The sequence below is a fragment of the Mus caroli genome, unplaced genomic scaffold (genome assembly GCF_978045245.1).
Source record: "Mus caroli unplaced genomic scaffold, Mus_caroli_1 scaffold_2, whole genome shotgun sequence".
Lineage (NCBI taxonomy): Eukaryota > Metazoa > Chordata > Mammalia > Rodentia > Muridae > Mus > Mus caroli.
Genome location: NW_028227257.1, coordinates 22,890,282 through 22,903,478, shown reverse-complemented (window position 1 = coordinate 22,903,478; position 13,197 = coordinate 22,890,282). Strand labels below are relative to the sequence as shown.

Here is a 13,197-nt window from a genome sequence, read left to right as displayed (position 1 = left end):
AATCCCCGGTGAAGGGCTTGCTGTGTCCAGAAACCTGCAGACCTGCATTCTTTGGGAAGAGAGCAGCTTCCCCCCGTGTGGTGGCAGTCTTATGACATAGTGTTAGTACCCAGGCGCAGTGGCGGCACAGGGGCGTTCCACGTGGGTCATCTCTGTTGGAAGGGTATGATGAGGCCCCTGGTGTGTGTCCTTGAGAAGGTGTGAAGCGTGCTGGGAGTGTCTGCTGAAGAACATGGCAGAGCAGGCTTAGGTGTGTACCTGCTCCAGTGTGCTGAGATGCACACAGGACACAGCTCCAGCTTCTGAAGCATGTAAATGCCATGATGTGCCCAACGTGACCATGTATCCGAGAGTGGGTCGAGAGACGGGAGTGTAGACTGCATACCCTACTACCCCAGAGCAGCTGACAGTGACAGACGTGGAAGAGCCACTTGGAACAGGATGACCAGCTGTGCACAGCACTCCCCTCTGTCACGGATGGGTCTAGAACAAAGATCGTGGATTCTGGGGCAACACGTTGATGTACTAGGGGGGTCTCTGATCCCCATCCAGGGACCTCTAATGGCCATTGTAGATCCAGGCTCAGGTTCCAGATCTTGGGGTCTGTCTGTGGGAGACTTCTTTCCTTCAGACCCCTCTCACCATGGCTCCTGTTCCATCCCCTGGAGTGTCATGAGAGGAGATGGGGCACAAGGAGTGCCGGGTACGTGTAGCTGCAGAGAAACCACGGTGATCACAGGAGTGGGGAGTTTGGCTGGAACGAACCCAGCTTGAAAGGGAATGGACTTGGGTAAGGCCAGGCACTCAAGCTGTGACAGAGAGGCCTCTAGAACCCAGGTAATCTTCCTGGCCCAGGGCTTGCCGATGCTGCGTGATCAAAGACAAAAAGCCAGCAGAGAAGGCTCAAGTTGTCAAAGTGGAAATGGAGGGGTCTGCGAGACTCTATTCTCTGAGTGACTGGCTGGAAACCTGGCTGGCTGCTAGGTCCCATCTGAGTCCCTGTCTTTGGATATTCCAGGTGCCCGGCGGAGGGGGAGAGTGGAGCACCACGCTGCTGTCCCCTCGAGACATGGATAGCACCGCTGAGGGGCCCATCCCATGCCGGCGCATGCGCAGTGGCAGCTATATCAAGGCCATGGGCGATGAAGACAGTGATGAGTCTGGGGGTGGTAGTCCCAAGCCCTCACCCAAGACTGCAGCGCGGCGTCAGAGCTACCTGAGGGCCACGCAGCAGTCCCTGGGAGAGCAGAGCAACCCTCGCAGGTGAGCTGTAGCCCATCCTCCAGTCTAGAACGACAGCCCCGCTAGAGCCCCACCCCTTCGTGTACGTCACGCTCCTTGAGTTGAACCCCGTAAAAGCCACCACTTTAACTTAGTGGGAGCCTGTCCTGACAGTATTTCCCTGAGGAAGGTCTCAGAACTTGCAGTCCTATCCTTAGACCAGCTGTGTCCCTTAGGTGAGCCTCACACTGCATGCCCTGTGTCTCGGGAGCCTGGCCTTCCTCCCCTTTGGCCACCCTAGCAGAACCCTGGCCTGCTGATGGACCCTGTTTCTCAGCTCTCACGCAGGTCCAGGTGACTACCCCCCTAGAAGAGTTTTCTCATGCTTAGGTTAACCCTGCCTGCCAACAATTTGTCTCCCAAACAGCCCACTTATAGTTAAGCCCTGCTCATAGTGGTAATTTGGGGAACTGGTTTAGCTAAATTCTGCCGCAGGAGTCATGTGCATAGTTGAGTTGCCCCAGGGTCCGTTACCCCTCATGACAGGTGAGAGTTATGGTAATGGTTGCTGTCCGTTGACCCTGGTCTTGCTGGCTACTGTGCTTGGCCTGCAGCTGCATCCTCAAGTCCTTACCCGAGGGCTAGCAATGTGCCACCCACATTCCGTAAATAAGGACCATGAAGTGGGAGCAAGAGGTTGTGACTCGCTAGGCACTCTACAGAAAGCTGGAGGCTAATCCAAGCCCTATATCAGGAGCCCAAACTGACCTAGAATAAGGCTGGGGAGGTCCAGGGGTAGGTAATATGAGAAAGACTGAGAAACTAGGTCCTCAGGGCAAGCAGCAGGTCCATATCTGGATGTCACAGTGGCCCCTGAGGACCTTCAGGCATTTTCCAGTAAATACCAAGGCTATTGGCCTCAACCCACCTCTGTCTAGTCTCTGGAATTACCTCTGATTTTCAGCTTTGTAAGCTTCCGACTAGGTTGCATGGCCTCCAGTTTAAAACAGGCAAATGCAAGCATATGCTGCCACCTTGAGGCCACAGTGGGCATGACAGGTGAAGGCTGTCTGCCACTGATTTTATTAGGTCTCCCAAAGGTGGAAGTTCTCCCTTTGCTTGGAGCCCCCCACCTTGCCCAGGCTGGCAGCGCTTCCACTTGCCCTCAGCAGTTGAATAGTCTTGGACAGTCTTCTCCCTCCTGGCCTCGGTTCCCAGGCTGAGCCCTGTCTACCCCTTTCCCTGCCAGGAGTTTGGACCGCTTGGATTCAGTGGACATGCTACTGCCTTCCAAGTGCCCCAGCTGGGAAGACGACTACAACCCCATCAGTGACAGCCTCAACGACTCCAGCTGTATCAGCCAGGTGAGGGTGACTGGGGGAGCAGGGGGATCGGTGCGGTGCATCACTGTCTGTCCAGAGCTCTGTTCAGCTGCTGCCTCCACGTCTCAGATGTTCCCTCAGAGAGGCGTTGCCTGATCACCCTGCATACAGCAGTCCCTGATGCTGCTCCCAGGCCCCAGTTAACCTACCACTACCTGGTCCCTGGAATCAGATTAGTTCACTGATGCCTATGCCATTCTTCCTCCTGAGGCCAGGGTTTCCCTACACACTCGTGCTCCCTGTAGGTTCATCATCTAGGCAGGCAGAGGCTCATTAGGTGTTTTCTCAGTAGACATGTCACCAGCTCTCTCCTGTCTTACTGTGTCTGTCCCCTCCAGTCAGTCAGTCAGTCAGTGTCTCTGTCTCTCTCTCTTTCTCCCTCCCCCCCCCTCCCTCCCGCTCCCTCTCTTCCCCCCCCTGTCTGTCTCTCTCTCTCTCCCACCCTCCCTTCTTCCCTCGCTCCCTCTCTGCCTTTTTCTCCCCTTGTTCACTACATTTTCCATAGGTCTTCTGTGTGTCTCCATCTCCATAGCTCTGTCCTTCACATACTCTATCTCCATCCCTGCCTGCCCCAGGTACCCAGAATATCTTTGCCCTTATACAGAAAGGCATTTGGAGTCTGCCATGTTGGGGGTCCCCCCACAGACTTCATCCACTGTTCCTTTTCCAGCCCAAGTTCCTGTCTAATCCAGGGTTCCTTTCCCCAAAATTTTACCCCTAAAAGATTGACTGTCTCAAGCTGCCATAGGTGACCCTAAAGTTACATACTGTCCAGGAAAAGGTGGTCCTGGGTACCATCTCTGACCTGTGTTTCTGACTGGGCTGCCAGCCCAAGAGAAAAGCAGTAGGCAAAGCACCCGTGTGTCAGGAAGGGTGCAGAGGACATGTCCTCAATAATGCCAGCCCCGGAAGGAGCTTCCGTCCCTGAGGAAGCCAGGCAAAACTTCTTCAAAATAGAATCCATCTAGGGTAGGGAAGCATCCTGAGTAGCCTGGACTAGGCCTGGCCCTCCTGTAAACTGCACCCTCTCTTTCTCCTACAGGTTTTTGGACAGGCTTCCCTGATCCCCCAGTTGTTTGGCCATGATCAACAGGTCAGTATGTTTGCCAGTCTTGATCCCCCAAACCAGAGTACAGGGCTGGGTCCTAAGCCTTCAGAGGAGGGGTCCAGGTGCTCAGTCTGGGTTCAGTCCAAGCAGAGCTGTGTTAGCCAGCAGCCCACCTCACCCACCCCCGTGAGGATGGAGGTGAGGTCACATCATCATGTCCTGACCTGAGCTATCACTTCACTGTGTCTTACTTTGTTCTTACAACTGGAAAAGCACAGTGAGGTTCTGTGGATGGACCAGAAGTCGCTGCAGGGCAGTGGAGGAGAACCATAAGGTCTCCTGCCTCCCCGAGTCAGGCCAGGGGAACTGGTTGGTCTGTCGCACCCAAGCTGGTTTGCAGTGAGAATGGTGATGTACTGTCTCCCTGAGGAACCACCCACCCATCCTCTGCCTCTCTCTCCCTGTGTGAGACCAGGAAGACTTCTGTTTAGACAGGTTAGAGGCTTAGAGACATTCTCTAACAGGTTCAGGTCCCTGGGTTTTCCTCTTTCCAGAGTCCCAGTGACCCTTTAAGGATGTGGGGTGTTGGCATGAATATGGAAGCTTTTAACTTTATAAAAGTTGGTAGTGTGATGCCAGTGTGGCTGTGGCTGTCTCTGTGTCTGTCTGAATTATACTTCCTCTGGACACCCGTGCCTGGAGTGGGCCTTCACCTCTCAGCTCCAAGGCCAGAAAGGGGGCAGGAAATATGCAGTTGACCCAATTTAAACTTACCCCCCCCCCGTCTCAGTTAGGGTTTTACTGCTGTGAACAGTCACCATGACCAAGGCAACTCATACAGACAACATTTAATTGAGGCTGGCTTACAGATTCAGAGGTTCTGTCCATCATCCAGGCAGGATCATGGCAGCATCCAGGCAGGCATGGTGCAGGAGGAGCTGAGAGTTCTACATCTTCATCTGAAGGCTGCAAGGAGAAGACTGGCTCCCACATGATTAGGAGGAGGGTCTTAAAGCCCATGCCCACAGTGACACACTTCCTCCCACAAGACTACCCCTCCAAATAGTGCCACGCCCTGGACCAAGCATATTCAAACCATCACATCCCCTGTCTAGCTTAGGAATGAATGAGACTCAGACCATGGTTAGTTTCTTTGGCTTCGACAGTTACTGGGGGGTTACAATACGCAGCAACAGACCAAACCCCAACAGAAATGTACTCAGAACCCAGCCTTTCATCTTGGTCAGGGGTGGGCATGTCTCCCAAGGCACAGATCACAGGGTGGCAAAGCTACTGCTGGCTCTCTCCTAATTCCCACCATGGTATTGCTGTGCCCCTCCCCAGGTTACAGAACAGTGTATTTACCCTGTAAGGAGGGCCCTGTAGGCCAGGCAGATCTCCATCCTGTGGCTCCCTCCCATGGGTGTATGGAAACCTACTGACATTGACACGCACAGAAGCACCTGCACATAGGAAGCCCTCAGGGAGACGCACAAGGACTAACTGACATCTCCTGTCAGTTTGGGAGGTGTCTGCACAAACATTTATAAACACTTGTTCATTCCACACAGCTTCCTGCATTATCAGATGTGTGTGACCAGTGAGTCTTTCCTGGACTCTGTTGTGACCAGGTGATGAGTTCACTTGTGTGATCTTGGTTTTGTTTTGAGACAGGGTCTCATATCCCAGGCTGGCCTTAACCTTCCTATGCAGCCTTAAGATCCTGATCCCCCTGCCTCTACATCCCAAGCTCCGAGATGGGCAACTATACCCAGCCCTCATTTAGTTTTGATGGCACTTTGAAATTAATACAGTTATCAGTCCCATTTTATAGATGGAAAACTGAGGCACAGAGTAGATGATTTGCCCACATTCATATTGTAAGGGAGACAATGGGCCCACAGTTGAGACCTGGGCGGTCTGCTTCAGAGCTCTGTTCCTATGGTGCGGACCCAAAGCAAGACCTTGTTGCCCTGGGCAGTCACAGAGGCTCAAAAATACCTTAGTTTTCAGCTTTAAAAGGTAACATGACGCTTTCATGTCCTCTGTAGATGTATTTTGGGTATGCTATGTGGCCTGATTTTTATCTTAACAGATTGTCCAGTGGAACTTCCTGCAGTGATAGCTAATGGTCTACAATCCATGTCTGCCCATGTGGCTTTTGACCCAGTGAAATATGACTAGTATGTCTACCAAACTTTATTCAATTCTAATTGATTTAAACCTAAATGTCATGGTCACGTGTGTCTCATAGCTACCATGGCAGCACAGGCTCAAACCTTTCCAAACACCTTCTCAACTGTGTGAGAAACCATCTAGGCATTTGGCCTAAAGGATACACCCAGGCTGTTCCATCTAATGCAGACAAGGAAAGGCATATTTATGCCAGCCCAGGGCTGTCGAGGCCATGCTGCCGGGTTAGAGCCGACCCAGATCCATCGTCATTCCACAGGACCTTCAGTCTGCTGTGCCACTCCCTCTAGCTCAGCGCCCCCCATCCCCCAGGCTTCTACCTAGTGGCCAGCTGACCCTTTGGCTTCTGCTGCATGGTCCCTAGCTGCCAACGAGGCCTGAAATGGCAATCAGTAAGACCTACCAGAATCTTCAGGGTGTATGTGTGGTGAGGCTGCTCTGTGTCACACCTCTGGCTTCCTCTGCCTCCTCTCCAGACCTCACTATTCCCATACCACAGCGTCCACTGGGTCACTATTCCCATACCACAGCATCCACTGGGTCACTATTCCCATACCACAGCGTCCACTGGGTCACTATTCCCATACCACAGCGTCCACTGGGTCACTATTCCTTACGTATTTGGGGTGTTGGTTCTGATCCTTCCTCACTGGGTTCCCTTGTCAACTATCTTCCTCCTACTATCCCTCGAGGGTTTGTTTTGTTTTTGTCTTGGCTTATAAAACTTATTAAATGGTAAATATCCATCACACCTAATAAACCCTCCTCCTGTCACCCAGCAAGGCAGGCATTACCAATGGGTCAGCTTGTTTCCTGCTGAATTCAGTAGATTAGTACAGACAACAGGGTTTAATATTGTTTAAATGTCCTGTCATATTCCAGCATTTTTCTCATTGTAGATGGAACCGTAGGCCCACGGAGGTGAGAGGGCTTTTTAATCCTTAAGAGCCCATTTGTACCCTGAGTGAGGTGAGAGGAGGAGAGATAGGCTAAAGGGCCAGCCAAGAAAAGCCTCTAGCCCTGCAGCTGAGTTAGACCAGCAAAGACTGGCAAAGTCGGCCTCTGATGCCCGCCTCTGTCTGGACAGGTCCGGGAGGCGGATCTGAGCGACCAGTACGAGGCAGCCTGCGAGTCGGCCTGCAGTGAGGCCGAGTCTACAGCCGCAGAGGCACTCGACTTGCCGCTGCCCAGCTATTTCCGCTCACGCAGCCACAGCTACCTGCGAGCCATCCAGGCGGGCTGCTCGCAGGAGGAGGACAGTGTCTCCCTGCAGTCCCTCTCCCCACCGCCCAGCACTGGCAGCCTCAGCAACAGTCGCACGCTTCCAAGTGAGTACTACATGCAGGAGGTTGGGTTCTGTTCCATTCGTACTGTCCATGAGGGGAACACGGGTGGGCAGCCTAGAGAGATGAACCCGTAGGTCACCACAGACTAACAGCTAAAAGTGGTGAGGCTAAACAGCTAGCAGAACCAGAATGTCCAGTGGGCAGCGATGGAGAGGGTGGGAGCCCAGAGATCCCTAGCTGCTTCCTGCTTAGAGCAGCCTCCTGCTGATAGGCGGGGCTTACTAACCCACTTGGGGTTAGCAGTGTAGACAAACCTATAGGGAAGGCAGGAACCTTCAGGGAAGGCAAAAATAGTGTAACGAGGGGTTAAACCTGCTCCCAGCTTTCCTGATGGGGTGAGTTTGTTTCTCATGTTCACTCAGGGGTGGCCTTCGTGTCCTCACATTGTTCTGAATTCTCTAAAGTTGACCCCTGTGTGAGCAGAGGAAGGAGCCATACTGTGTGCACAAGCCAGGCAAAACCAGAAAGTCAGACCTGGGGCCACAGTACAAGAGTGGGCTGGTTGAGAGTGCACTGGGCCTGCTCTTCCATCTTTTATAGAGTCCTGGGGTTGCTGGACTATGCAGGAAACTTACCTGTAACATTCTCACCAGGTACAGACCCTAAGTAAACACCATCTGCTAGGGCGCGACAGGTACTACTGTTATGGCTGCTTCATAGCCTCTACCCTGATCCTCCATGCCAGTCAAGGGCAACAGGGTTGGGCTATGTAAGAAGATATGGCTGCTGGTATTAGATGTCACTAAGTGAACCTGAGTCCCACAGATGTTGTACATAGGCGACCAACATTGATTAAATGAACTGGTCCCTTAGGGAACAGAGCGGAAATGGCGGTCCCACTTATCTATCCATACCCTCTGCAGACTTCCTATCCCACCCCTAGTGGGGATCCCAGGGCAGACCCCTAAACTCTGGCCCCTTTCATACCTGAAGGAATAGCCTCGCTTTTAGATGTTAGGAGTCCAGTCTAGTCTAACCTTAGACTAGTCTGCTGCAATCTCATACTGCTGCACTGGGAGCCTGTGTGGCTGGAAAACCCTGGTGAGGAGCTAGGTGTCCTGGTTGGTTTTTCTCTGGGTCTTGTTCATGGTTGTTTCTGGTTCTACTGGTCTTGGGACACTGAACAACTGAAGCCACAGTCTGGTTCCTTACCCTGTCGGGAAGGGGCCTCCTGGTACCTGTTGTCCTAGTGTGAGCAGTGAGCGGTGGTCCTCGCTCAGCCTTTTTGCTGGGTAGCATGCGCAGCCCCACCCCTACCTTGGGAGCCTTTTTTTTTAAACCTTTTTTTTTTTAAAGATTTTATTTATTTATTATATGTAAGTACACTGTAGCTGTCTTCAGACACTCCAGAAGAGGATGCCAGATCTCGTTGCGGATGGTTGTGAGCCACCATGTGGTTGCTGGGATTTGAACTCTGGACCTTCGGAAGAGCAGTCGGGTGCTCTTACCCACTGAGCCATCTCACCAGCCCTTGTGAGCCTTTTTAACCTGATTGTAAAGCAACACAGTTGTCTCTTGGAGGCTGTTCTGCTTGGCTAGTGCCTTCCTTCTAGGCCTGTGGTCATGTAGGCTAAGCAGCTACTCTATTTAGAAGTCTCCAGGCTGGGGTGGAGACTACCATTTGGTGGCTTCCAAATCCAGAGCTCTGTCACACCAATGGGAGTCTCGGGTAACAATCACCCTCTCCATATTCTCCCGCCCCTGAGAAGGTCTCTTTTGGATGGCAGGGGGTGGGGGTTGTTTTTTGAGACAGGGTTTCTCTATGTAGTCTTGGCTGTCCTGGAACTTGCTCTGTAGACCAGGCTGGCATCAAACTTGAGATTTGTCTGCCTATGCCTCCCCTGTGCTATTGAGATGGGCTTAGAAGGCCACGTGACATCCACAGAAATTCCCTGCAAATAAACCCTTGACTTCTCCAACCCCATTACTCATGAGTGCACAGACCCACAGCTGCTCATCTCAGAACCCAGGACCAGGTGGCCCGTCTGTGCCGTAGCTCTTGCTTCAATAACACTGCACCGCAAACCTAGCACAGCAGTGGACATCCCCAAGTTTGTCAGCCTCATGCTTCTCCTGGGACCAGAGGTCCTCCGGAGAGAAATAGTCTAACCAGGATAAGTTTCCCCTCATGAGGATGGCAGAAGGCAAGAGATTGAGCCTAACTAACAGGACAAGCACAGTCATGGCCCCACATAAGCAAATGTCCCACTGGGGAAGGCAAGTCGGATGACTGAGCTTGCAGCCAAGGGCTCTCCCGCTCTTGCAGAGGAGACTGTATCCCTGTGGCACAAGGCATGTACACAGAGGGCTGGAGATCGGTGGTAATCATTCAGCCTGCTGCATCCCACACATGTATTCATGCCTCGCTCACAGAGAACGCTAAGCTACCCAAGATCCCCCTAAGCGGCTGTGAGATAGGAGACAAGTCCTCGAGATTTCCTGAGAAATGAACCTCGGACCTTGCCTGCTTCCTTCCTAGGAACGCTAGATTCATCTCCTTTAGCAGAAGCTGACTGACCTAGCTCAAACACGTTTTATTTCATTTATCCAATTTAATTTCATGTAGTTCTTTGTGCCAAGGTCACATGCACAGTCACTTTGAGTCCCACCCCCTTTACTTCACTGTTCCTATACTGGGCATGCTGGGCTGCTGCGGGAGCACACCATTGAGCTTTCCAACTGCTCCTTGGACCACCTTAGACGTTTTTGTTTATGTGTATGCGTGTGTACCTGCTTTTCTGTATATGCACTACCCACATGCAGGTGACCACAGTGGTCAGAAGAGTGTGGCAGACCCCCTAGAACTGGACTTACAGGCAGTTGTGGCCAAACCCTACCCTCTGCAAGAATAGCAAATGCTTTTGTTTTTCTTTTTTCTTTCTTCTTTCCTTTCTTCCTTTAAAAAAAGATATAAATCTCTTATTTTATGTATAAGAGTACATCGTAGCTGTCTTCAGACACCAGAAGAGAGTATCAGATCCCACTTTGGATGGTTGTGAGCCACCATGTGGGTGCTGGGAATTCAACTCAAGACCTCTGGAAGAGCAGTCAGAGCTCTTAACCACCGAGCCATCTCTCCACCCACCCCCTCTTCCTTCCTTCCTTCCTTCTGTCCACCGTCCGTCCGTCCGTCCATCCAATAGGATCTCCCTATGTAGCCCTGGCTAGCCTGCGACTCTATGCAGAGCAGGTTGACCTTAAACTCACAGAGATCAGCCTGCTTCTACCTCCCAAGTGCTGAGATTAAAGGCCTAAGCCCCAGTCTGTGTGGTATTTAACAGGCAACGACTTCGTTTTGATCTTTATCTTAGGCTATATCTTCATTTGAAAATGATCTACTGGCTCGAGACTAAAGCTGACAGATTTATTTTCCAACTCAGCCATTTCTGGGCCCTTCCTATTTCCCCTGAGTGTCCCTGACAGGTTGGCTATTTCTCTTGCATTTTCTCTTTAAGCTCTTATCCAAAGGAGCCAGGCCTTGCCCAAGTCTATCTGCACACAGGAAGTCACTCTAGGTGGATTTCCCTGGGAGTCCTGACCCACGCAGAATCCAGGCTCCTTTTCCTCCTCTAAGAGTTTGCTCACCCTTTCTCTCACTGCTTGGTCCTGGGGCCAACGTGATATCTCGTGGTCGTTATGCAGTCACACTCTACACTGTGTACCATCTCAGTGGGGGACAACAGCAAACACTTAGGTATGAGCTTGCCGATCAGCCGCCTTTGCCCAATGTGCCCTATACCCTGGGCCCAAAGGCTGTTCAGGAGCCAGTGTCCCAGCCAGGCCATGTTTTCCCCATGGAGGTGGCAGAAGGATGGGAGGACAACCTCATTTTGTCTCAAGTCTCTTGGTTTCCCATATGCAAAAATAACAAACAAAACAAAAATAATAATAACATTTGATAAAGCAAGTCACTAGTCCAAAGCTGATGCTACAGAGATTTAGTGAGACATAGCAAGGGGCATGAATACAAAGAACTGAGAGCTGAGGTCACTGATTCGATCTTAACCTCAGTATCTATCGACTGATCATCTACCTATAATCTATTTCTGCCTCAATTTGCATTACATACCTCTCTTTATATGTATGTGCATGTGTGTGTTTATGAACATGCAAACACTGGCCCGTGCATGGAAGTTGCTCCCACTTTTTTTCCTTTCCCAGAGTGTACTACTGTGTAGCCTTAGCTCGCCTGGAACTCACAGAGCTCTGCCTACCTCTGCCTCTCGGGTGCTGAGCCATCTCTCCAGCCCTTCCGTCCACCTTCATGTGGGTTCCAGGGATCCAACTCAGGCCACTAGACTTGCATGGCAAGCTCTTTTATGTGACGAGCCCATACCAGCCCCTTCATTTTTAAAGAAAGAAATTCCCACTTTGCTTCAGTAAAGTAATAATTTAGGCAATTACAGAACACACACACGCACGCACACACACACACTGCGCATTCTGGATGAACCAGCATTTGCTACTAAATGTAAGGATATAGGGCTTCAGGGAAACTGTTTGGGGGCTTTTGCACAAGCAAATACAGTCAGGGACGTATTGAGCAACAGCATCTCATACCTGCCTAGTCGCTCGTGCACAGTCAGACGGAAAGACCTGTATATAGTGTGAAAACGGCTTTGGAAGGATGGCTCCGCTGGTTTAGTATCATGAGGTTGAGGGGGAGGGGTCCAGGTGTGCTAATTAATACACCTTCTTGGTGTTCTATTGCTGTGAAGAGACACCATGACTAACTCGACTCTATTTGATGGGGGTGGAGGGTGAGACAGGGTTTCTTTGTGTAGTCCTGGTTGTCCTGAAACTAGCTCTATAAACCATCTTGGCCTCAAACTCAGAGGCCCACCTGCCTTTGCCTCTCGAGTACTAGGAATAAAGGCGTGCAGCACTGCCCCCACCTGGCTCAAGGTGACTCTTATAAAGGAAAGCATGGAACTGGAGGCTGGCTTAGTTTCAGAGGCTTAGTTCAAGATCATCATGGTGGGGAGCATGGCAGCAGGCAGGTAGGCATGGTGTGGCAGAAGTAGCTGAGAGTTTTACATCTTGATCCTAAGGAAGTGGGCAGAGGTGTGGGGGGGGGGGGGGAGTGAGAGGAGAGACAGAGACAAAGACAGACAGAGATAGACATAGAGATAGAGACAGGGAGACAGACACTGGGTCTGGCATGCACTTTTGAAACCTCAAAGTCCACCCCAGTGACACACTTCCTCCTTATGAAGGCCACACCTCCTAATCCTTCTCTAAAGTCCAGTAGCCAGGGACTAAATATACAAGCCTCCGGGGACCGTCCTCATTTAAACCATCACAGGCTGTAATCCTATCTCTGAGAGGGCAAAAACAGTGGATCCATAACCAGTCGGCCACCCTAGCCAAATTGGTGAGTTTCTCAAAAATAAGGTACAGACCGAAAATGATACCCAACTTAGACACACCCATCCACATGTGTATGTGCACACACTGGTAAGTGTGTCACACTCACAAAGATGTGAAGACAGATGTACACTGATACTCTCCTATACACATGTGCATACCTAACTCAACACACCCCTGAACACCAAGTACATGCCTGTGTGTCTCCATCAAAGCTCACACCCAGACACCTGAGAAGAAAGCATGCCTTAGAAACAGCACAGGTTCCCCACAGTGACCCCACATATCTGCTCCTCTCAGGCTCAGCAGGCATACTCACCTGCCACCTAGGAAAGCCGGAGCCACCAGATCGCCAGGCTTCCGGCCAGAGCTGCAGCTGGTCCATGTAGTACTTTTGTGCTGAGTTAAGAAAAGGACACTGCCCCTTATGACACTCTGCCACCATCTGCTGAAAAGTCACCAGGATACAGTTTCTATTAGAATAAGGTCCTTTGCTTTCTATCTGCCGGGGAGTGGGGTGGGGGAAGTCATAGCAATTATATAATTTCATCATGTCTATATTGTGAATAGCACTCCACATACGGGTGCATCCTTAATCTGTGTAAAACTTGTACAACATGGAAGTTCCATACATGGAAGT

At 51.2% G+C, this 13,197-nt stretch overlaps 1 protein-coding gene across 3 annotated transcripts in view; it reads left to right on the top strand.

Annotated features, from left to right (window-relative positions):
* Dlgap4 (DLG associated protein 4) overlaps positions 1-13,197 on the top strand; it is a 149,553-nt gene that overhangs the window by 88,771 nt on the left and 47,585 nt on the right. For all 3 annotated transcript variants that reach the window (XM_021181740.3, XM_029472925.2, XM_029472923.2), the window contains 4 exons: positions 1,019-1,263; positions 2,471-2,585; positions 3,646-3,696; positions 6,932-7,172. In XM_021181740.3, coding sequence (XP_021037399.1) covers positions 1,019-1,263; positions 2,471-2,585; positions 3,646-3,696; positions 6,932-7,172 — 652 coding nt within the window. The remainder of the gene's footprint in view (positions 1-1,018; positions 1,264-2,470; positions 2,586-3,645; positions 3,697-6,931; positions 7,173-13,197) is intronic.